The sequence below is a fragment of the Rhinolophus sinicus genome, chromosome 12, assembly GCF_057876585.1.
Source record: "Rhinolophus sinicus isolate RSI-liver-muscle chromosome 12, RSI-T2T, whole genome shotgun sequence".
Taxonomy (NCBI): domain Eukaryota; kingdom Metazoa; phylum Chordata; class Mammalia; order Chiroptera; family Rhinolophidae; genus Rhinolophus; species Rhinolophus sinicus.
In genome coordinates this window covers 6,988,760-7,012,852 of record NC_142512.1, presented here as the reverse complement: position 1 = coordinate 7,012,852, position 24,093 = coordinate 6,988,760, and the positions used below count along the sequence as shown (strand labels likewise).

The following is a 24,093-nucleotide window of genomic DNA, read 5'->3' as shown; positions in this document are numbered from 1 at the left end:
GAAGGTGAAGTTACCCCAAGCTGTCCGCTGGGATGTGACTGTGAATTCAGGGCTGATCCAAGACCACCTAGGTCAGGAAGGTAGGAAGAAGCCCTCTGGCTTCAGAGGGGACGGAGGTGCCTCTGCAATTGCAAACCGGCTCTTGGCGTCGGGAGCCGAGGCGCTGTCCGGCTTGGCTTGCAGGATGCAGCTGGCAGGTGCAGGCCGGGAGGCGGGGGGCGAGCGGGTTTTCTGCGGCGGTGGGCCGGGGCCCGGGAGCGGGCATGCGCAGCGCCCCCTGGGCGTGCAGGTTGGTTGGCGGTTAGGGGCGCGCGCGGAGCGGGGCGGGGGCGCGAGGCGGCGGGGGCGCGCGGGCGGCTAGGCCTGCGCGCCAGGCTGCGGGAGCCATGCGGCAGACGCGGAAGACCGCGTCCTCCGAGCCTCGCGGGCAGGAGCGCCCCCGGGCCTCTAGGGCCCCCGCGGCCGCCGCCTCGGCCCCCGGCTCCAGCCGCGCACGGCGCCCCACGGCCCAGGCCCGGGGTGGGAGCGGGGAGGCAGCTAGGCAGTCGTCGGCGAAGCAGCGGCCGAGGCAGTTGTCGCCGCGGGCCCAGGAGGTGGGCCCAGGGGAGCCGCCGCCGGAGCTGGCGCTGCTCCCGCCGCCGCCTCCCCCGACCCCGGCAACCCCGACGTCCTCGGTGGCGACGCTGGATTTGGGCGACCAGCGGGAGCGCTGGGAGACGTTCCAGAAGCGGCAGAGGCTCACCTTCGAGGGCGCCGCCAAGCTCCTGTTGGACACCTTGTGAGTGCGGTCTGGCCGGGCGCGCAGGAGTCGGGCTGGCCCGCCCGCCCGCCGCGCGTCTGCCTGCTTGCGGTTTGGGGCAGATTTTCTGTTCTGCGTCTTACCCGTAGTGTGACCGCCGCGCTTACCCCCGGTGGTGCCAGGCTCGTTTCTAACTGCCTTTAGGGGTGTGCTTCCTGGGCTGGAGTGGGGGCTTCTCCCCAGGGAGGTTGGGGGCGCCGCCCTGGAGCTTGTGGAGGCACACACGGCGTCCTGGGGCACGAAGGGTCTCTCCCGGGGACAGCCAGCATGCACGGGACGTTCTCTTGTCTTGGCGCGCAAAGGGTGCCGGGGCCTTTCCCAATGAAAAGAAGATAAATCCCACGACTTTCCTCATATCTAAGTCGCTTTTTATATTTGAGCATGTGTTTTTGGAGAGAGGGTAGGAGGGAAAGGTAAGGGGATGAGAAAATCTTTACGAGTTTTGAACCCACTGGGAGGCGAAATCCCGTTATTCCAGGCGCTCGCTGTGACGGAGCGGGCTGGTGGGGAGGAGGGGGTTTGCATCCCGGAGAGGAGCGCGCACAGAGACGTGCTGGGATTCAGGAGCTCGGCGCGGATACCCAACGTGGGGAGGGCTTTCTGTTCACCCCTGATGCTCCCGGGCGGCACACTCTCCTCTGCGCTTCCCCAGCTTTGATGCTGCAGGAAAAGAACCCCCAGCTCCTTCAATGACCAGAGGATTACAGAGCGTCCGTGTTGTGTTGTTAGAAATGGGCTGTTAGTGTTATCTCTGGCAAGAGCTGCTTTGTTTTCCCAAAATGTGATAGCGTCTAGATCCCTGCTCTGTAGAACAGTTGTGCTACAAAGAAGTATTTTAGCGCCCCAATAATATCATTGTCGATTATTTTATGAATTAAAAAGAGCAATCAAAACCCTAGAAAAAAACAAGAACAACCTAACGATTGCCTAACAACCTGAGGATTACTTCTTTTCTTGAACAAAAGTGTTCCTTTATCTTTGTTCCAGAAGAAATTCTCTTAGGGTGAACCTTCTCAGAGAAGGAATATTTGGTTTTCTTTGTGCTTCAGTTTTTGATGTATCATCTTGGACTATAGGCTGAACGTTTTTTTATATTCATCAAACATTTTTTTGAGCACCTGTGTGCCAGTTACTGCTAAGTGTAAGGGATATAAAGATCCTCCGAAACGTAAAACTCAAATTTGAAGTAAAATTTTACTTCAAAACTGATAAATGGTTTAGAAAAAGATTTTAAAATGTTGACATAAAGTTTAGAAAAAGATTTTAAAATGTTGACATAAAAAGATGAGATTTTTTTTTTAGCCTATCAGATTGGTGTGAGTACATACATACATTTATTAAGAAACCAGAACTCATCAAATTAACTTATATGCAGAAGGTATGTATAATTCAGCACTGTTAAAATATTATCGTATGGAAAAATGTCTGGAGGAATATATAGCAAATAGTTTACTGGATTCCTTTGGGTGTTAGGATTATAGGAGATTTTGATTTTTAACTTTATCAAATGCTGTAACGTTTGAATTTTTTACAGCAAGCATTAATTGTATATTCAGAAAATAATTAAATACATCAAATTAACTGATTCAACTTGTAAAAAAATTGTAAAACGTTGTCTTTAAGTAAATTAAAAAAATGATAGTTGACATACAATGTTGTGGGGACTGAGCCCCAGAAAGCAGTTTCCAGGCTCTCGGCCTCACGTAGACAGGTGCTGGCTCAGGTAGTAAATGGCCATCAACTGTGGCTACTTGGCCGTCAGCTGTAACCAGTGAGCCATTGGCCACTAATATAACTGCTGTGGCTACGCTAGCAGAGGAAGAGAAAAAGAATGGGGGCTAGCAAGAAGATGGCGGCTGGGCTGGCAAGCGTGGATGGCGGTTTGCGGACAGTGTGGATGCAGCCTCCAGTGAGAGTATAGTGCCGCCAGAGAGAATATAGTGGTATGACTCCCCTACCTATGGCTCCGTGGGTGTTCCTTTTTGGCCTCACCATATCCTGCGTTCTTGTGTGGGGAGTGGGAGCAGAGACCCTGCCTGTCACCCCGCATGACAAATATTATATTAGTTTCAGGTGTACAACATAGTGACTTCGACATTTATATTCCTTAGGATGTGATCACCATGATAAGTCCAGTGATAACCCTCTGTCACCATACAAAGTTATCATTATTGACTATATTCCCTGTGCAGTACCTTAATAAGTCTCTATGACTTATTTTATAACTGTAAGTTTGTACCTCTTATTCCCCTATACCTTTTTTTACCCATCCTCCTTGTGGGACAGAGCCAGGAGTGCAGTTTCCAGGCTCTTGGCCTCATGTAGACAGGTGCTGGCTCAGGTAGTAAATGGCCATCAACTGTGATTGGATGGCCATCAGCTGTGGCTAATTGGCCGTCAGCTGTAACCAGTGAGCCATTGGCCACTAATATAACTGCTGTGGCTACGCTAGCAAGAAAATGGGGGGCTGGCAAGAAGATGGTGGCTGAGCTAGCAAGAGCGGATTGCAGTTAGCACGGCAGATTGTAGCTAGCAAGTGAGGTGGGTTGGCAGAGACAAATGGACGGGGGGGGGGGGGGAGTGGGGGGTGGGGGGGGGTGCGAACAGTGTGGCTCCTGCTTCCTGTGTCTCCAACCCAGCCGCCAGCAAGAATATAGTAGTATGACTCCCCTACCTATGGCTCCGTGGGTGTTCTTTTTGGCCTCACCAGGTCCTGCGTTCTTATGTGGGGAGCGGTAGCTGAGACCCCACCTGACACCCTGCATGACACGCCTGTTTAGTTTTAATAACCAAATAAATGCAAATTAAAACTGAAGCAAGCTATTTTTCTTATAATTATTGCTTGAGAAGTTAACTGAAATGTTTTCTCCTTCATTATTGATAAGTATTTAACCGTTTTGGAAAGCAATTTGATGATATTTATCAAATCTTAATGTTCAATTAAGGGCCTGGTTTATCTTCAATAAGTTTTAAAAGGATTAAAGTTGTATGTAATATGTATGTATAGCTCTGTAAAAAGTCACGTATATGAAAAATACTAGAGGGGAATATAACAGAATTATAAGAGCTGTTGTTACTTTCTCAGAAGGCTTTTCTGAACCCCCAGACTCAATTGGGTCCCCTCTTCTTTTTCATGGCAGCCTATACCCCCGTTGTCACAATCATTTAAATATTATTTGGGTAATTTGTTTGATGGCTGCTTAAGGTCGTTAAGGCCAGGAACCATGTCTCCTGTATCTTGTTTAATGTTTGGTTTGTAAAAATTTTTAGTAAATATAAATAAAAATGTTTGAGTGGTGGGATTAGGATTCCCATCCCCACCCTTACTCCCCCTTTCTCAAATTTTTGGAATGCTTTCTTTTACTATTTAACAACATATAAGAAATGGAAAACGGAGCACTCATGGACAAAGAAGGCACTGAATCCTTTCTTTTATAAAATTGACAGTACCTTCTTAAAAGCACAGAGGCATCTGGTTGTCACGTAGAGAAGAGTTTTGTCCGTCCTGCTTCCTGCTTCTTTCAGCAAGAGAAGAGAGAAAATGCAAGCTGTGCAATAAGGTCCTCCATGACTATTCAGAAATCTTTTTCTGATTTTCTGTTTCATGTAGCGAATACCAGGGCCTGGTGAAACACACAGGAGGCTGCCACTGTGGAGCAGTTCGCTTTGAAGTTTGGGCCTCAGCAGACTTACACATTTTTGACTGCAAGTGAGTGTTTTCTCTCCCCAAGTTGGTTTAAAAGGCCTTATGAATTAAAACAGTGCTTCAGCGTTATCTGTACAGCTGAGAATTGTTGGAGTCAGGTGATGTGTACATACGGGTTTATTGTTACGTTCTTTTTCCTTTTGGGTGTGCTGGAAGTTTTCAATAATAATTTTTTTTAAAGATGGAGGTTAAAAATAAGTCTGCTGTGTGTGTGTGTCTCTGTGTGTGTCTCTGTGTGTGTCTGAGTGTCTGAGAGGGAGAGAGAGAAACCACTACTAGAGCACAGCCCGAGGTAACGCAGAGCAGGGTCCTGTGGCGAGTGCATGGCAGTCACCCCTCGGACTAATTCTGCGGGTGGATTGGGGGAGTGGTTAGCTGGAGGTGGGGCAGGCAGGCTGGGTACTGAATGAAAAGCCTTGGGTAGAGTCTTGAGAGTGTAGGGGCAGGTGCAGGGTAAGTGAGTGGAGCCTACTTGCACCTGGAATCTCACCACCCTCCAGGTCCTTTCGCTCTGTTCTTGCAGGCGAGGCAGGTGGTACTGCCAGGATCTGTGGAGGGCCTGCTTTTTCCACCTTTCCTGGCATTGTGATATAACCAGGACTACAGGCTCTGACTTCTGGATCTTTTGCCCCTAGGTGATAGCTGAGTTATATAACATGGGAAATAGACCACGGGATTACTCAGATGGCGAACTCACCAGGCTACTAATAGTGGGGTTCACATGGGAGAAACACCAGGGATCCTACAGTAGAGGATCAGAGAACCCTCTCATTTAGAGGATTTTATACTAAATTAGAATTTTTTAAAAGATGAATTGAAAAGGGGGGACTTAGATTTAATTTCAAAGATGGTAATTCTGAGGACCTGTTTTACTTGGAGCTAGGCTTTCTGTGATGTGCAGATGAGGAAAGAGGGAAACTTAATTTTCCTTATCCATTTTTGGTGTGGACATCCCATAGGCATAAGATCGTAGCTATGTCTGACAATTGTTTTCTAGGTGTCTCTAGAATGCAATGGTTCTTTTCCGTAATGAACTGGGGGGTGGGCAGCAGAAACGTGGTTTTATTGGTCCTGGTTTTCCAAGGGATGCATGCCCTCGACTGCTGGCTGTGGGACCTGTGGGCAGAGACCCCAGATAGTCTGCCCATCTGCCTGAGCTCCCCCTTCCCTGGATGAGGAGCTTCACCTGTGGGATCAGCTGGCTCTCAGAACATACCAGGTTGGGCCCTATGGGCACTCAGAGGGTGCAGATGGCTGTTCACAATCTGGGACTTGCTCTTTCTTTCTGTAGCTGCAGCATTTGCAAGAAGAAGCAGAATAGACACTTCATTGTTCCGGCTTCTCGATTCAAGCTCCTGAAGGTTAGTGCCAAGAGCAGGGTTGAAGATGCAGAACCTGCTGGTGAGTCCCTGACTTACAGCACCCCTGTAGAGTGCAAGGGGGCAGGGAGCACAGCAGGGCCTCTCTGAGCTTTAATTTCCTCATCACCCAGGTTTCATGTTTATTTTTAAAAGGTTATATTATTTATTCCTCTGTATTTTGGATGCATATTTGATATTACGGTGGAAACATTTTCAAATACAGAGAATCAAAAAACAAATAAGATCCCTCAAATCTTATCAACCAAAGGTAACCACTGTTAATATTTTGGTGTCTATCCTTGTACATTATTTTCTACACAGGTAAATACAGCTAAATATATATTGTATGTTTGTATTAAAGTAGGATTTTACCTTTCTTTCTGTTTTATAGCCGACTTTAGTATTTCCCAATGAAAATATGTGATTCAAAAATTTTACACTGTATTATTCTGGGTAATTTTTTGTGCTTGGTACAAAATTTGAAAGATACTAAAGTGCATATAAACAGTGAAAAGCCTTCCCTTCGTTGTCTAATCTCTTCCTCCCCCACACCATTTCCTAGTTTATTTACACTGTTTTTCTGTATTCGCAGCATATTATATTATATGAATCTACCATAAGCAATTTTCTATATTTGAACTTTGAGATTGAGTGCAATTTTTTCCCAGTTATAAACAATACTGTGATGAACCTCCCTGTGTATAAATCTTTGACAACTTAGAAATTATTTCTTTAGGATCAATTTTCTTAGAAATAAAATCTCTGGTCAAACAATAGAAACTTTTTTTTAGAAAGGCTTTCATTCCTCCCTTGGTTGCCCCCATTGTGGTCTGACAGACCTCTCTGTGCTTTGGTGTAATGATCTGTTTCCATGTCTGTCACCTTTACTAGATCATGAGGGTCTCCAAGTACCACCTTTTGTCATGTCTGACCAGCTCCTGGCCTTGTAGGCTTGGCTTTGAGTAGGCACTCAGTGGGTGTCTGGGAGAAAAGACTGAGTAAATGAAGCAGGTGAGGGTGCTGGCATCTAAGTTCTGTTTTGAAAAAGTTCAGTTGAATATGTCTTTTGGACATTTAGCTAGAGAGAGGAAGTGGGCAGCTGGATCTCGTAAGGGGGAGTTGTAGAGCGAGAGCAGAGCTGGAGCCGCTGATCAGGTAGTTGTTGGCATATTGATGCTTAGAGCTGTGACACCATGTGCGGTCAACTGGGTAGAGGGTGTAGCCAAAGAATGGAGAGGGCGGAGGACAGATCCCTGGAGCTCGCCAGCATTTATAGAGAGCCCTGAGAAGGATGGCCAGTGGGGAAGGAGGAAAAAACAGGAGAGTGTGATGTCCTCAGAGACACATGTTTCAAAATGGAACGCATGGTACTGAGAGGTCAGGTTAAGAAGAGCAAGTTACGAATCTAATGGTCAAGAGAAGTGACCATTAGATTTGTCAACATGGTGGTCGTTGGTGATTTCTGATTGGGTGTGAAGATAGAAGAAATGACCAGAGAGATTGAGTACATAGCACTTTGATGATGACAGGCCATATGTTTTAGTGGATGCACAGGATAATGAGGGAATAGGGTCTGAATGTTACTGGGTGACCTCTAGTAATGAATGAGGTAAAGTAGGGTGTGAGGCAGCTCCCAGTTCCTCTTGGTAATGTTTTGGGGGAAAGTATATAATCAGATAACTTGATGGTTTGGGATCATTTGGCAATTGTTCTTTGCTACTTCTCTGTGGTGAAGTGGATGTGGGCTGAGAAGAGGCCCCTCGGGTGGCTGGGTAGCTCAGTTGGTTAGAGTGTGATGCTCATAACACCAGGGTTACTGGTTCGATCCCCACATGGGCCACTGTGAGCTGCGCCCTCCACAACTACATTGAAACAACTCCTTGAGGAGTTGTCAGGAGTTGATGGCTCCTGAAAAACACACTTAAAAAATAAATTGAAAAAGTTTAAAAAAAAAAGAAGAGGCCCCCTCAGGGAACTATTTTTATACAAGGCTGGAGCTCTGACGGCTTTTCTCTCCTGAGTGGGTGGTTTTCTGGTAGCTAGGGAAGAAGTATAAAAAGGCCTAATGGTGGTAAGAAACCTCCACCCAACGCTTCACACACGCACGCACGCACATATAAATATATTTCCTTTTTAAAAAATAGAAATGGAATAGAAACGGTACTGTACTATACAAATTGTTTTATACTTTGCTTTTTCACTTAACTTTGTGACCTTGGAGATTGTTCCATATTAGTATTTGTAAATAGGACTGCCTCATTCTTTTCACAAGTTGCATAGTATTCCAAAGCAGTTCCATGATTGCTTTAACTAGTCTCCTACCGATGGACATTTTCCATTTTTCCAATCTTTAGCCTTTACCAACAGTGCTATATACATATGTCATTGGATGCATATGGAATATTAATTGTAGGATAGATGTCTAGAAGTGCAGTTGCTGTGTTAAAGGATATGTACATTTAACATTTTGGTAAATGTTGCCAAATTTTACCAATCTAGATTCTCACAACATATATAAGGGTGCGTGTTTCTCCACGTACTGATCAATACTGTGTTAACCTGATAGTGAAAAATATCTCATTGCAATTCATGAGTGTGAACATTATTTCACAAGTTAAAGAGCGATTTGCTTTTCCTTTTCACCACTTGTTCATGTCCTTTACACACTTTCCCATTTGTTACTATCCATTAAGGAAAGTAGTCCTTTGCCTATGATATCTGGTAAATATTCTTTTTTCAGTTTGTCCTTTCTAGATGAATTAAAATACAGTCAACAGTTTTCTTAAGACCTTGAGCATTCCTGTTTGGGGACATGGAGAACCAGTCCCTAGCATGAGCTGTCCCCCTTTGAGGCCTGGGAAGCAGGCGTTTTCACTCCCTGACATCGACAAGGCATGCTGTCTTGCCGTGGACCAGGGAACATGTGAGGCTGAGTTGCTGTGTGTGCAGCTGACCTAGGAGAAGGCATGAGCTGTCATGCTCCGGACTGACGTGTGTCCCGGCAGTGTAGGTGGGTCCCTGTCCCAGAGAAGTCTCTAGTCTCTGCGAGATTGGTATATCTTCATGATCCTGAGAGCCCTACAGAAGGGCTTCCCGACCCATTGAGCCTTTTAAAAGATATTTTTAAAAATGACAAGAAAAAAATCTCTTTGTAAAAGAGAAATCTATTTGCTTTCCTTCAGGGAGCCGAGAGCATAACCACATATACGTTCAACACGCACAAGGCGCAGCACACCTTCTGTAAGAGATGCGGCGTGCAGAGCTTTTACACCCCTCGCTCCAACCCTGGAGGCTTCGGTAAGTGAAGGGCATGACCACAAGCTCAGGAGGGACGTGGTGACGCCTGTGGTTGCTTTGGGTACATGCCGGTGGGAAAGGTGGGCACTGGCGTACTTGGCTTGCCTACTGCTTGGTGAGACCTTTCCACATGCACATTTTAGAAAAACAGCTCTTCAGCAGAGCTCTTTGAAGTGATGGGATCTAAGACTGGCTCTGCCTATTCAGATACCAGTCAGATCCTGATTCTCATTTACTGGTGCTGCCAGACCTGTGTGTCGCTGGGGCCGACACTGACGGGTAGAGAGAGGAGGGGGAGGTGATGGGCCTGTGGGGTGGGCGAGGGAATTTTAGCAACGATGGTGATTAAGGTGATAAAGGAGCAAGGATGAGGAGCATTGATGATGCCATTTTTAACATTTTAGTTTGTTCAAAACACAAACAGGAGAACCCCTAAGTTCCTCTTCAGGTCCTACTTGGACCTGAGGGGAAAAAACAACCTTAGACAGTTGTTCAGAATGACACCAGCTACAGTGCGAGTTGAGTGGAAAGTAGTATCGAGTACGTTCCTGTGTAATTTTTTTTTTAAATTAAAGTTTATTGGGGTGACAATGGTTAGTAAAGTTACATAGGTTTCAGGTGTACAATTCTGTAATACATCATCTATATCTCACATTGTGTGTTCACCACCCAGAGTCAGTTCTCTTCCCATCACCATATGGAAAATTTTACCAATTACTGTTCCTGAGTAATCTTGCTTCCTGTGTAGATGCAGCCTACAGAGCTGCGGTGGGGCAGCTGTGTGGGGAGGGCATGACATCATCCTCGCCCTTGCCACCCCATTTCCTTAGCAGCCCCTCTTCCTCATGTGTCACATGGAGACTCCTTTTTGCCTACCTTGAGGCACAGGAAAGGCTTTTGGAAAGTATAAAATCCTGTATAGATGGAGAGGTGTTTAGTGCTTAGACAGTTACCGTCTAAGCTCTGGAAAAGGCCTGAGTTCTGCAGGCTGCCAGTCAGAGATTTCTGTAGGCTTGATCTTTGTACTCTTTTTACTCTCAGCTTGGTATTGATGGATTGATGTCCAGCCTTTGCCATCCCTGGTTCAGGAAGCCTGATCCCCATCTGAGCGATGGGAAGTGAGCCGGGAGGCTGACATTGTAAGCTGTAGTGTATGATGCGGAAAGCCTGACATGCAGTATCGTGGTGCTTGCTGCTGTGGGTTTTTCCAAGAGTCAGTAAAGCACCTGGTCTCACTCACATCTGGGACCCTCCTTTCTCTGTGCCACTTCCCTCTAGGAATTGCCCCACATTGCCTGGATGAGGGCACCGTGCGGAGTGTAGTCATTGAGGAGTTCAATGGCAGCGATTGGGAGAAGGCCATGAAGGAGCACAAGACCATCAAGAACATGTCTAAAGAGTGAGCTCCTGCTTCTCCTGAAAAGGAGAAATGACGGGGGCCGGCAGCTGTGCTGCCCCTCTGCACCTCGGCGGTGCTCGTGAATGTGGCTGACCCCGGCCACTGGTGCCGTTGGCCAGTGGCCATCTCAACCTCTGCAGTTTGCTCCAGCTACCAGTTTCTTTAGGCAGCTCTTTGTCCTTCCTCAGCCCAGATTTTGATGTAAGCTAGTTGACATCTTTCTCTTCCCAACTTTTGTGTGATCTTTTAGAAAAATAAATATTTTTAATATGAAAGTGGTTACTATGGTTCATCATTTTCTTCTCACTTTGATTTTGCTTCTGAGGCCAGCCAATTAAGAGTAGATATTTACTGAACGTTGTTAAGATGCTTCAACCAAATTGGGAGAGAGAGATAAGACAGATGAAAAGTTATTAGAAATGTAAGGATGTGAATGATTACAAGCCACATGAGTTGTAAAGATAATATGAGCTCTAGGAATTCAGAGGAGAGAGGGCTGGCTGGTCATGGAAGGCGGGGAGGGTGTGATTTTTTTTCTTTAAGGTAAATCAGCTTCTAATTTTTTTTTTTTATTGTGGTAAAATACAAATAACAGCATTTACTATCTTAATTTTTATGTGTACTGCTTTGCAGTGTTAAGTACACTCGCATTGTGCAACCAATTTCCAGAATGCTTTGTCTTGCAAAATTTAACCTCTATACCCATTAAACAACAAATTTGAGTATATTTTTAAAGGAAGCAAGATTTAGGAAGATAGAAGGGAGCAGTAATTGTGAACAGAGCTGTGAGCACATGCTAATGCTAGACTGAATTGGAGACTTGTCATGGGAAGAAGTAATGGAAGAGATCAGAGGACTACGTTGCAGCCGGACTCGGGATGGTCTTGGATATTAGGCTCAGGAATTTGACCTTTATTTTACATGCGTTGGGAAGCCTGTAAGCTGAGAACAGGATAAGGAAAAGCGGTCTTGACTGGTTCCCCTGTCCTGCCTCGGTGTGTCACATTGCTGCCTATTACAATCAGATTAACTTTCCTAAAGCATTCCTTTCATTACCAAATACTGAGCATATACATAGTGGCAAATGCTTAATGTTCTTTGCTTTAGGAAAATCAATCATGAAATAATTTTGGAAATAGACTGGATAAGGAAAAAAAGAAAGGAGAGGAAATTCAGTTGTTCCCTTTATCCATGGTTTTGTTTTCTGTGGTTTCAGTTACCCGCATTCAACCACAGTCTAAAAAAAATTAAATGGAAAAAAATTAAATGGAAAATTCCACCTCACTTCATCTTATGTAGGCGTTATAGCATCTCAGCTCACAAGAGGAAGGGTGAGTACAGTACAGTAAGATATTTTTAGAAAGGGACCACATTTCCATAAATTGTATTACAGCATATTGTTAAAATTATTCTATTTTAATCTCTTACTGTGCCTAATGTATAAATTAAATTTTATCATAGGTATGTATGTATGTATGTATGGGAAAAACAGTGTGTGTAGGGTCTGTGGTTTCAGGCATCTACTGGAGTCTTGGAACGTATCCCCTGCAGATAAGGGGGGACTACTTACTGTATAGATATACTTGTGTTTGTGTGGTCAACGCCTCTTCCAAGTCGTTGACAGCCTGTTGGCTTACAGCCATGTCCAGACTTTAAGGTTGGAAGGGGCTGGTAAAAAGTTATACAGGTAAAACATGAATATATTCTGATACAGTGAATGTCCCCTCTGATATACCTACCTTGCCAGTTGCAGTATTTTGTAAAAACTACATAGTTTTGTGTGTCTTTTAAAAACATAAATAGCATCGTATTTTATAATACCTTTTGTTCAGCAACTTTCATTTTTGTTTAATAATTTCTTGATGTTTTCATATCAATATACACATCATCATTATTAGCTGGTACATAGAATCGCATAGTAGTATGGGTACAGTTCATTTAACCATCATTTTTCTTCATGGAAATTAGGGTTTCCAGTGTTGGCTTTACAATGAGTGTTGACAATGAATATCCTTTTACATGCTTCTTTATACACATGTGTTCTTTGAGGATATAGAAGTGGAATTGCTGGGTTGGAGATATGCCTATTTTATTATTATTATTATTATTATTATTAATTTTTTTTCTAGCTTAACAATAACCCACACCCTTCAGACCAACTTATTATTAATTTTTTTTAAAGGAGGCACAGCTCACAGTGGTCCATGCAGGGATCAAACCGACAACCTTGGTGCTACCAACACTGCATATTTTAAATATTAAAAATACTGCTAAGTTGCCCTCAGAAAGTGTATACCAGCCTCTAAAATGTCTGTCAACCCTGTATATACCAGAGTGCCCTCACCAACACTTGATGTTATCAATCTTTTTTAATTGTGACCAATCTGTTGGGCAAAGTTTCATTTTTTAAAAATGTCTGTTTTCCTGATTTCCTGTGAGATTGAGCATCTTTTTATGTTTTTGGCCATTTTTATTTCCTATCCTGTCAGTGCTTGATCATGTCCTTTGCCCATTTTTTTTTTTTTTGGGGGGGGGGCTATTTGTTCACCTGCCAATTTAAAAATATTAGTAAAAAAGTGTTTTAGATACTATTAAAATAATTTTTGGGGCTCCTTATGTTTAGGATGTAAATCCTGTTATAAATTTTACAAATATTCTTTTTCAGTCTCAATTGTTCTAACTTTGTTTATTGGGGTTTTAGATTTTGATGGGTTCAGATTTATCAGTCTTTTTTCCCCCCTTTATGATGTTTTCACTTGTGTTTTCTGGCTTTTTGTAATTTATGTCGTGTTTGAGAATACCTTTTTTTGTCAAGTTTATAAACATTTACCTATATTTTCTTTTACTACTTTCATAGTTTTATTGTTTTGCTTTTTTTTCCCTCCTCTCTTCCGCCTCCCCCGGCCCCTCAGTTCAAGCCGTTGTTTCTCAGTCTAGTTGTGTAGGACACAGCTCCCTGGCCCATGCTGGTGTTATGAGCCTTGCTCTCTGCCCCGCCCCCCCATGGCAGTCCCTCACTGATTGTCAGTCCGCTGCTCATGGCAGCTCTCGCAGGCTGGCCCCCATGGCCATTCATGGCAGCACGTGGTAGTCCTCAGCAGCACATGGCAGCCCAGCTCCAGGGAGAGCCGTTGTTCACAATCTCAGCTGTAGAGGGCGCAGCTCTCTGGCCCATATGAGAATCCAACCGGTGACCTTGGTGTTAGCAGCATGGCGCTCCAACCTCCTGAGCCACTGGGCAGGCCTGTTTTGCTTTTTTTATATAGCCCTTTACCTAAATTTTTTTCCAGGTGGTTTTTAATTTTTATTTTTGTCAGTGGTATGAAGCAGGATTTTAGGCTCCCGCTCTCAAAATAGCCCTTGCATGGACACTTCTATTGACTAATCTCTCCATTCCTTACTGATTTAAAATGCTGCGTTTACTAAATGGAGTTGTGGGCTCTTCATTTGTGTTGTTAATCTATTTCCTATAGTTCCACAAGTACCACACCGTTTTAAATCTCTAAATCTTTATGATGTGCTTTAAAAAAAATACAGGGTCAGTCCCCCCTCATTTTTTTGTTCATTTTGTCTTCCAAATGACTTAGAATTAGAATAGCAACTAAGATATAAAATCATGTTTGGATATTGATTGAGAGTGTATTGAATTTATAAATTAACTTGGGGAGAATAGCCTTTACAGTATTGAGCTTTATCTACGAAAGTGGCACATCTCATCAATTTGGTTTGTTTTTTATGCTCTTCAGTCAACTTTCATGCTGTTCTCCATATAGAGGCTGTATAACTGGCACAATTTGTGTAGAGTTTATTCCTGGATTCCTGGCTATCTTGTTTTTCTTGTGAATTGGATCTTTTTTTACACTTTGCATTTGGTTGTTGCTGGTGGAAAGGAATGCCGTTGTGCATGGTGTGTTAAACCTTCCTCTGACCAGGTGTTGGATTTCCAGCGACTTTCTGAACCAGCCTATTGAAAGTATCCCCTGGCAGTGAGGTCACTAGCAGAAGTCAAACTATTAAGGGCCCCTGAGTGGAAACTGTCCTAGCTTGAGCCTTCTTAGTCATCATCTTAGAAGTTGGTATTTTCCCACTTGTTTCAGAGGAAGCAAGGGTTTGGTATCAACCAGGAGGCTCTCTTTTGAGACTGGGAATGTCAGACACTGTCAGCAGCACTGAGCACCCTCGGAGTGAGCCCTGGACTGGAGAGCAAACCAGCTGGAGTTTCCACGTGGCACCACTTCTCCTTCTGGGGTCTCAGCCAGGAAGCTGCTCACACTCATTCCTGTACGTGTCCTGTTGAGGAATTTGAGGGGGTATTTGCTACAACTTTGTTTAATATCTTCTGAATTCATAAAAGAAGGAAACAGTTCTAAAGCCAGCCAGAACTTCCAAAGTCAGATTTAATTAGCTATACTTAGTGGAAATCCAAGGCCTGGGATTTGAGGATCCTTTTTTGAAATCAACCTTCACTTCTTTAAAGTACGTGGCACAAAGGCCAGTGCTTGCTTTTGTGGCTGATGAAAAGCTCGAGGATGACCTTCACACTCTGATCAAACTAGAGCTATGCTTTTGTTCCCTAACCTCTTGTGGGCCCAAGAACATAAACATTTTTGTAGTTGTAGTAGTTCTGCCATCCTGGTCTGCCTGTCTTTCCATAAGGTTTGACAGCTTCCCTTTTCATAGAATTCACTGACTTCACATGTTCTGTTCGTACCAGCTAACCTCCATGCTTTTCACCACTGATTGACTAGTCTGGTGGTCTCCAGGGCAGGGTGTGCATCCTCCAAGAAATGCTCAAGGTGATCTATTGATTTGTGGGAAGAAAATGTCAGAATTTCTATTTATACTTTTCAAATTTTTTTCTGTATGCTTTCTAATGTACATATTAGCACTTAGAACAAATGTATCATTGAAAAGTCAAAATCAGGAGATCATTGCTCTAGTCTGTTGATTATGTTTTCCCTCTGATCAGTGCTACCCATCAAACATCTGTCTATGCATCTATGCATTTTTTCAGTTTTTGTTTCCTGAGGATAAATGCATGCCCATGGAATTAATTGCAGAGTCAAGGGATATGTGCATTTTAATGATTTTTTTTTCCTTTTAAAGATCTTTTTAATTAAAAATATAGCTAATATACAATATTATATTAGTTTCAAGGGTACTCCATACTTATTCAACATTTATATACCTAAAGACGTGATCACCATAAGCCCAGCAACCACCTGACACCATACCACACTATTATTGACTGTATTCCCTATGCTGTACATTACATCCCAATGACATATTTGTGTTATACCTGGAAATTTAGACCTCTTATTCCTTTTCCCCTTTCCCCCACTTATAAATTTATCAATTACAGTTGACATTCAATATTATATTAATTTCAGTTGTACATCATGGTGGCTAGACATTTATATAATTTAAGAAGTGATCCCTCTGACTAGTCTAGCACCCACCTGACACTGTACATTGTTATTACCATATTATTGACTATATTTGCTATGCTTTGCTTTACATACCCATGACAATTTTGTAACTACCAGTTTGTTCTTTTTAATCCCTTCACTTTTTTTTTAAATGTTTTACTTATTTTAAAAGTGTTTTTCCCGGACCCATCAGCTCCAAGTCAAGTAGATGTTTCAATCTAGTTGTGGAGGGCGCAGCTCACAGTGGCCCATGTGGGGATCAAACTGGCAACCTTGTTAGGAGCGCTGCACTCTAACCAACTGAGCTAACCGGCTGCCCCCCCTTCACCTTTTTAACCCTGCCCTCAATCCCCTCCCATCTATCACCCCAACAAATCTAGTACTCATCTGACACCATACATAGTTATTATTGACTATATTCCTTATGCTATACCCAACATCTCCATGACTACTACTTGGTAACAACCAATTGTACTTATCCCTTCCCCTTCTTTCACCCATACCCCCAACCACCCTTCCATCTGGCAACTATCAAAATGATTTCTGTATCTGAGTTTGTTTCTGTTTTGTTTGTTAGTGTTGTTATTTAGATTCCACATGTAAGTGAAATCACATTGCATCTGTCTTTCTCTGTCTGACATGCTTCACTCAGCACAGTACCCTCCAGGTCCATCCACGCAGCTGCACATGGCAAGAACCCATTCTCTTCCCTGGCCGAGCAATATTCCATTGTACATATGTACCACCTCCTCTTTATCCATTCTTCCATCGTTGGACACCCAGGCTGCCTACATATCTTGGCCATTGTAAACAATGCTGCAATGAACATGTGGATGCACACGTCCCCTCGAAGTAGCATGGGTTTTTTGGATAAATACTCTGAAGTGGGATTACTGGGTCCTTCAATGTCTCTTATAGCCTTTGTTTCAAAGTCTGTTTTGTCTGGTATAAGTATTGTTACCCTAGCTTTTTGTTTCCATTTTTAAGAAATATATTTTTCCATCCCTTTACTTTCTGTGTATGTTTTTCAGTTTGAGGTGAGTCTCTTGTACGCAGTATATGGAAGGGTTTTGTTTTCTTATCCATTCAGCCCTCCTATGTCTTTTGATTGAAGCATTTAATCCACTTACATTTAAAGTAATTGTTGATAGACATGTAGTTTTTGCCATTATGTTATTCATATATATATTTTTTCCATCTAAAAGAAGCCCCTCTAATATTCCTTTTTTTTGCTGGTTTGGTGGTGATGGACTCCTTTAGCTTTTTCTTGTTTGGAAAACTCTGTCTGTCCTTCGATTTTAAATGATAGCCTTGCTGGGTAGAGTAGTCTTGGTTGTAGGACCTTGATTTTTATCATGTTGAATATTTCCTGCCAGTCCCTTCTAGCCTGCAAAGTTTCTGTTGAGAAATCAGCTGACAGTCTTATGGGAGCTCCCTGTAGCTAACTAACTGCTTTTCTCTTGTTGCTTTTAGGATTCGCTCTTTGTCTTTAACTTTTGCCTTTTTAATTATAATGTGTCTTGGTGTGAGCCTGTTTGGGTGCATCTTGTTTGGGACTCTGTGCTTCCTGGACTTGTATGTCTATTTCCTTCACCAGGTTAGGAAAGTTTTCAGTCATTTCTTCAAATATGTTCTCAATGCCTCGCTTTCTCTCTCCTTCTGGTTCCCCTATGATGCAAATGTTGTTACAAACTTGATATTGTCCCAGAGGTCTCTTAAGCTATCCTTATTTATTTATGTCTTCTTTCTTTTTGCTGTTCAGATGGGGTGTATTCTGCTGCCTTGTCTTCCAAATCACTGATTCTATCCTCTGCTTCACCTAGTCTACTGGTGATTCCTTCTAGTGCATTCTTCATTTCAGTTATTGTAGTCTTCACTTCTGACTGGTGTTTTTGTTTTTTGTTTTGTTTTGTTTGTTTCTACATCCTTTCTTATGCTTGCAATCTGTTTGTTGAAGTTTTCACTAGGTTCCTTGAGCATCCTTATAACCATTGTTTTGAACCCTGTCCCTGGTAGTTTGCTTGCCTCTGTTTTCTTTAAGTCTTTTTTTCCTATTCTTTATTTTTGGTTGCATTTCTTTTTGGTTCCTCATTTTGGCTGCCTCTCTATGTTTGTTTCTATTTATTAGGTAGATCTGCTATATCTCCCAGTCTTGGCCGGGTGACCTTATGTAGTAGGTGTCCTGTGGGGCCCAGTGGCACAGTCTCCCTGGTCACCTGAGCCGGGTACTTCTGGAGTGTCCCTTATGTGAGTTGTGTGTGCCCTCTTGTTATAGTTGAGCCTTGATTGCTATTGGCACTCAGTGGGTGGGATTGACCCTCAGGCTGACTGGCTGTGGGGTTTGGCCACGTCCACAGCTTATGGGCTGCTGTGCGGGAGGCTTACCCCACTGAGTGGAATTTGTCCCATTGGGCTCTGGTACCTGTTGAGACCACCTTTTGTGTGTGCCACTTGTGGGCCTAATTAGGCAGTGCTCATCTGTGGTCTGAAGCCAACTTCCAAGTATGTTGGTTCTGGGGCGTCTTGAGAGGGGCTCTGGTGCAGGCCCAGGTCAGCCACTGCCTGTGGCTGGCAGGGGGCTACCTGGCAGGAGCTACAAAGTGATCCACAGTTGTTTGCTGCCTGTGCTAAACCTGGAGGCACATGGGAGGGGCCATGCTGTGAACCAAGGATGTACATGCTGCCACCAGTACTGGGCCTGGGGTAACTGCAAAAAACCAGGACACCTGGAGGCCTGCTGTCACCTGCCTGCTCCCTTAAGGTTCAGCCACTGATAAAGCCTTGTGCGGTACTCCAGTTAAGTGAGGCAGGGTCTCAGGGAGTCACTAGAGTGGGAAGAGTTGTGGTTACCAGGTTAATGTAGACTCTGGTTTGGTGCCAATGCTGAGCCTGGAGCGACTCAATAAAAGTCTCGGAGCACACTGAAGCCAGTTGCCACCTGCCTGAGGCCCGTGGACTCCAATAATTTTTGTAGAAAGAGGGCAATGTGGGAGGAGCTGGCTACTTGCTGAGAAAGTGCCTCCAGCTGTGCGAGAGTTAGGAGGGTAGGGTCCCAGCTGAGTCAGCAGGGCAGAGCGGCACAGCTCACCGGGACAGTAGATTCAGATTTGGCCTGTGGTGGCAGGATCAACGTGGAAAGATGGCGCCAGCCTGCAGGCTGCATGGGAAGAGGACCCCTCACTGGGAAAATGCTGACTATCCTCCAGTCCTCCCCCTAAAGCCACACTCCTCAGTCTGCCTCCTGTATGTCTCCAAGGCCCCCCCAAGTTCCTGTCCCTCCACTGGTGCCCAAGGTGAGTGCCTGTGAGCGAGTGAGTCTGTGCGCAGACTCTTTTAGAGGATGTCTAGCTTTCCTGTAGCCTTTTGTCCCACCCGAATGGTCGGAATCCCCATTGTTTTTTCACAGCCAGATGTTTTGGGGGCTCCTCTTCCTGGCACTCTGGGTTGGGGAGCCTAGTGTAGGGGGGGCTGGGCTCCCTCGCTCTTCCAGGGGGAACCTCTGTGGCCAAGGTATCCCTCCTAATTCTTGACCCTCACAGGGAGGTTTGGGGTCCATTCTGCATCTCCATCCCTTATACCAGTCTCATGGTGGCTTTTTTATATTTTCAGTTATATGACTTCTGTTCAGATAGACTTCAGATGCTTCTCCAGATTGATTGTTCTATAATTTAGTTGTAATTTTAATGTGTTCACGGAAGGACACAGGCATAATATTTATCTACTCTGCCATCTTGCATCTCTCTTTAATGATTTTTTTATTAAAAAAATTTTTTTAAATGGTTTTGATGTTGATTTCCAGAAGATTCTGCCATCTTATGTTTCCTCTATCAATATATTTGTATCCATTCCCTCACCTACAGAATAGTGGGCATTATTATTTATAGAAGTCTTTGCAAATTAAATGAGTGAAAAATGACATTTTCTTTCAATTTGTATTTCTTGAATTAGTAGTGTGATTTACTTTTCACATTTATTGTGTGTGTATGGGAGAGAGGGGAGAGAGAGACAGAGAGAGAGAGAGAGAGAGAGAGAGAGAGAGAGAGAGAGAGAGAGAGAGAGAAATACTTCTTCATGTCCTCTGCAGTTTTCATTTTCCTTATGCTGAGGTCCCCTGAAAACCTCTCCCAGTCTAGTTTAATCACTACCTTCAGCAAAAAATGGATTTTATTTTTGTTTTTTAATTTGTATGCCCTGGCTGCTACTGAAGTTGAATAGTTTTTCATACTTATTGGCCATGTGGATTTCCTCTTTTGTGAATTTTCCATCCTCACTCCATTTTTCTTTTGGGATGTTTTCTTATCTTTATATACAGTATTAGGGATATGGACATAACTGTAATACCTGTTATAAAACTTTGTTGTGAAATATCTGTCTCTTTCTTTATATCTTGTGGGTTTACAGCCTGGCTTGGTATGGTCTGCCCCACTCCAAGGTATATATGCATTTAGTCTCCCAGATTTTTTAAATGATATTTTAATTGTTTTGATATTTACATGTAAATCTCTAATTCATCTAGAATGTATTTTTGTATTTGGTATAAGGTAGAGTCTTTGTTTTCTTCCAAATGCCTGACCAACCATCCTGAAACCATATATTAAATGCTTTCTTCACTGAATTAAAATGCCTCCTTTATCATATAGTAGTTCTTAGATAATTTGGATCTGGATTCAAATATCTGTTTACAACTGTGCCTATATCTTACTGTTTTGATTGCAATCGCTTTATGTTTTAATATATAGAAAAACAGGTCTCACATCTCTGTCCTTTTCTAAAAATTTAATTTTAAAAAATATTTTTATTAAAATATGGCTAACATGCAATAGTTTCAAGGGTACACCATAGTTATTCAACATTTATATATCTAAAGAAATGATCAACATGGTAAGTCCAGCAACCATCTGACACTGTACCACGCTATCATAATATTACTGACTATGTTCCCTAAACTGTACATTACATCTCCATGACTTGTTTTATGCCTGGAAATTTGAACCTCTTACTCCCCTTCACCTCCCCTACTTTTAAAATTTTTCAATTACGAGTGACATTCAATATTATTTGCTATTAATTTCAAGTGTACAACATAGTGGTTAGACATTTATATAATTTAAGTGATCCCCCTGTCTAGTCTAACACCCACTTGGCACTATACATAGTTATTACCATGGTATTGACTATATTCCCTATGTTTTACTTTACACCCTCATGACTATTATGTAACTACCAATTTGTACTTCTTAATGCCTTCGCCTTTCTCACCCTGCCCCCCAACCTCCTCCCTTCCAACACCCCAATAAATCTAGTACCCGTCTGACATCATACATAGTTATTACAATATTATTGACTACATTCCTTATGCTCTAACATACATCCCCACGACTACGGTGTAACAACAAATTTGTACTTCTTAATCCCTTCCCCTTCTTTCACCCACCTACCCCAACCCTCCTCCTATTTGGCAACCATCAAAATGTTCTCTGTATCTATGAGTTTGTTTCTGTTTTGTTTGTTTGTCTTATTCTTAGGTTTTACATAGAAGTGAAATCGCATTGCATCTGTCTTTCGCTGTGTGACATACTTCAATCAGCAAAATAGAATACCCTCCATGTCCATCCATGCCATCACAGATGGCAAGAACTCATTCCCTTCCCTGGAAGAGTAATATTCCATTGTACATATGTACCTCCTCTTCTTTATCCATTCTTCCATCGACGGACACCCAGGCTGCCTCCACATTTTGGCCATTGTAAACAATGCTGCAATGAACATGGATGGACACGTCCCCTCGAAGTAGTGTTTTGGGATTCTTTGGATAAATACCCAGAAGTGGGATTAGTAGGTCCTTCTTTGTCACTTGTTACAGACTTTGTTGCTTATACCAGACAAAAAAGTCTATTTTGTCTGGTATAAGCATTGCTACCCCAGCTTTTTGTTGTTTCCATTTTCATGAAATATCTATTTTCCATCCCTTTACTTTTCAGTCTTTGTGTGTCTTTTGATCTGAAGTGAGTCTCTTGTAAGCAGCATATGTAAGGGTCTTGTTTTCTTATTCATCCAGCCCCCCTATCTTTTGATTGAAGCATTTAATCCATTTACATTTAAAGTAATTGTTGATAGATATGTCGTTTTTGCCATTATATTATTCATATATATATAAATATTTTTTATCCTAAAGAAGTCCCTCTAATATTCCTTTTGATGCTGGTTTGGTGGTGATGGACTTCTTTACCTTTTCTTGTTTGGAAAACTCTTTATCTGTCCTTCGATTCTAAATGATTGCCTTGCTGGGTAGAGTAGTCTTGGTTGTAGGACATTGCTTTTCATCATGTTGAATATTTCCTGCCAGTCCCTTTTGGCCTGCCTAGTTTCTGTTGAGAAATCAGCTACCAGTCTTATGAGAGCTACCTTATAAGTTACTAGTTGCCTTTCTCTTGCTGCTTTTAAGAATCTTTCTTTGTCTTTAATTTTTGGCATTTTAATTATGACGTGTCTTGTGGCCCTGTTTGGGTTCATCTTTTTTTTTTTTTTTTTTTTATAGGACTTTATTGGGGAACAGTGTGTACTTCCAGGCCTTTTTTCCCCCCAAGTCAAGTTGTTGTCCTTTCAATCTTAGTTGTGGAATCTGTTGTTCAGCTTCAAATTGTTGTCTTTTCAGTCTTAGTTGTGGAGGGCGCAGCTCAGCTCCACGTCCAGTTGCCGTTTTGTAGTTGGCGGGGGCGCAGCCCACCATCCCTTGTGGGAGTCGAACTGGCAACCTTGTGGTTGAGAGAACATGCTCCAACCAACTGAGCCATCTGGGAGCTCAGTGGCAGCTCAGCTCAAGGTGCCGTGCTCAATCTTAGTTGCAGGGGGCAGAGCCCACCATCCCTTGCGGGACTCGAGGAATTGAACCGGCAGCCTTGTGGTTGAGAGCCCACTGGCCCATGTGGGAATCGAACCGGCAGCCTTCGGAGTTAGGAGCATGGAGCTCTAACTGCCTGAGCCACCGGGCCAGCCCTGGTTTATCTTGTTTGGGACTCTCTGCTTCCGGGGCTTGTATGTCTATTTTCTTCCCCAGGTTAGGGAAGTTTTCCTTCATTATTTCTTCAAATTGGTTTTTAATTCCTTGCTCTCTGCCTTCTCCTTCTGTTTCCCCTATGATGCAAATGTTGGTATGTTTGATGGCTTCCCAGAGGCCCCTTAAACTGTCCTCATTTTTTTGATTATTTACTTTTTGCTATTCTGTTTGGGTGTTTTCTTCTGCCTTATTTTCTAAATCACTAATTTGATCCTTTGCTTCATCTAAACTACTGTTGATTCCCTGTAATGTATTCTTCATTTCTTTTATTGTATTCTTTATTTCTGACTGGCTCTTTTTGTTTTCTGTCTCCAGTTTTATGTTTCTTATCTCTTTGTTGAAGTTCTCCCTGACATCATTGAGCATCTTTATAACCAGTGTTTTGAACTCTGCATCTGGTACATTGCTTGTCTCCATTTTATTTAGTTGTTTTTCTGGAGCTTTGTTCTGTTCTTTTATTTGGGACATGTTTCTTTGTCTCCCCATTTTGGCTGCCTCCCTGTGTTTGTTTCTATGTATTAGGTAGGGCTGTTATGTCTCCCGGTCTTAGTAGAGTGGCCCTGTGTAGTAGGTATGCTGTGGGGCTCAGTGGCGCAGTCTCCCTCATCACTTGAGGTGGGTACTCCAGGAGTGTTTCTCCTGTGGGTTGTGTGTGCCCTGCTGTTGTAGTTGAGCCTTGGTTGCTGTTTGCATGTCAGTAGGAGGGATTGATCCTTGGGCTGATTGGTTGTGAGGACTGGCCCTGACTACAATGGGGCCCCTGACTATTTCAGGGGCTGACCATACAGAGTAGCATTTGCCTTAGCAGGACTCAAGTGCCTGACTATCATGCCCTTTGGGTATATCGTCCCCAGAGGCAGCCAGGTGATATGCTGGGTTGGTCCAAAGCTGGCCACCAGGCATGTCAATCCCAGGGACTCTTAGGTGAGGTCCCACCACAAGCCAAGTTCAGCTACAGCCTGTGTCCTACCTAGGGCCACCCAGTATGAGACACAAAGCAATCTACAGACAGCCACTCCCTGTGCTGCGCTTGGGGGACTTGAGA

At 43.3% G+C, this 24,093-nt stretch overlaps 1 protein-coding gene across 7 annotated transcripts in view; it reads left to right on the top strand.

The window, feature by feature from the left end:
- The first annotated feature begins 236 nt into the window (after nucleotides 1-236).
- CENPV (centromere protein V) overlaps nucleotides 237-24,093 on the top strand; it is a 31,846-nt gene continuing 7,989 nt past the window's right edge. The window contains exons 1-5 of one of the 7 annotated variants that reach the window (XR_012492261.2): nucleotides 281-778; nucleotides 4,410-4,508; nucleotides 5,797-5,906; nucleotides 9,049-9,163; nucleotides 10,442-10,580. Coding sequence is in view for 5 of the 7 variants with exons in the window: in XM_019757382.3 (XP_019612941.2) it covers nucleotides 387-778; nucleotides 4,410-4,508; nucleotides 5,797-5,866; nucleotides 9,049-9,163; nucleotides 10,442-10,566 (801 nt within the window). In the remaining 2 variants the exon portion in view is untranslated. Of the gene's footprint in view, nucleotides 779-4,409; nucleotides 4,509-5,796; nucleotides 5,907-9,048; nucleotides 9,164-10,441; nucleotides 10,838-24,093 lie in introns of those variants that run through there. The other 6 variants (XM_019757382.3, XM_074320239.2, XR_012492262.2 and 3 more) reach the window with 6 other exon arrangements.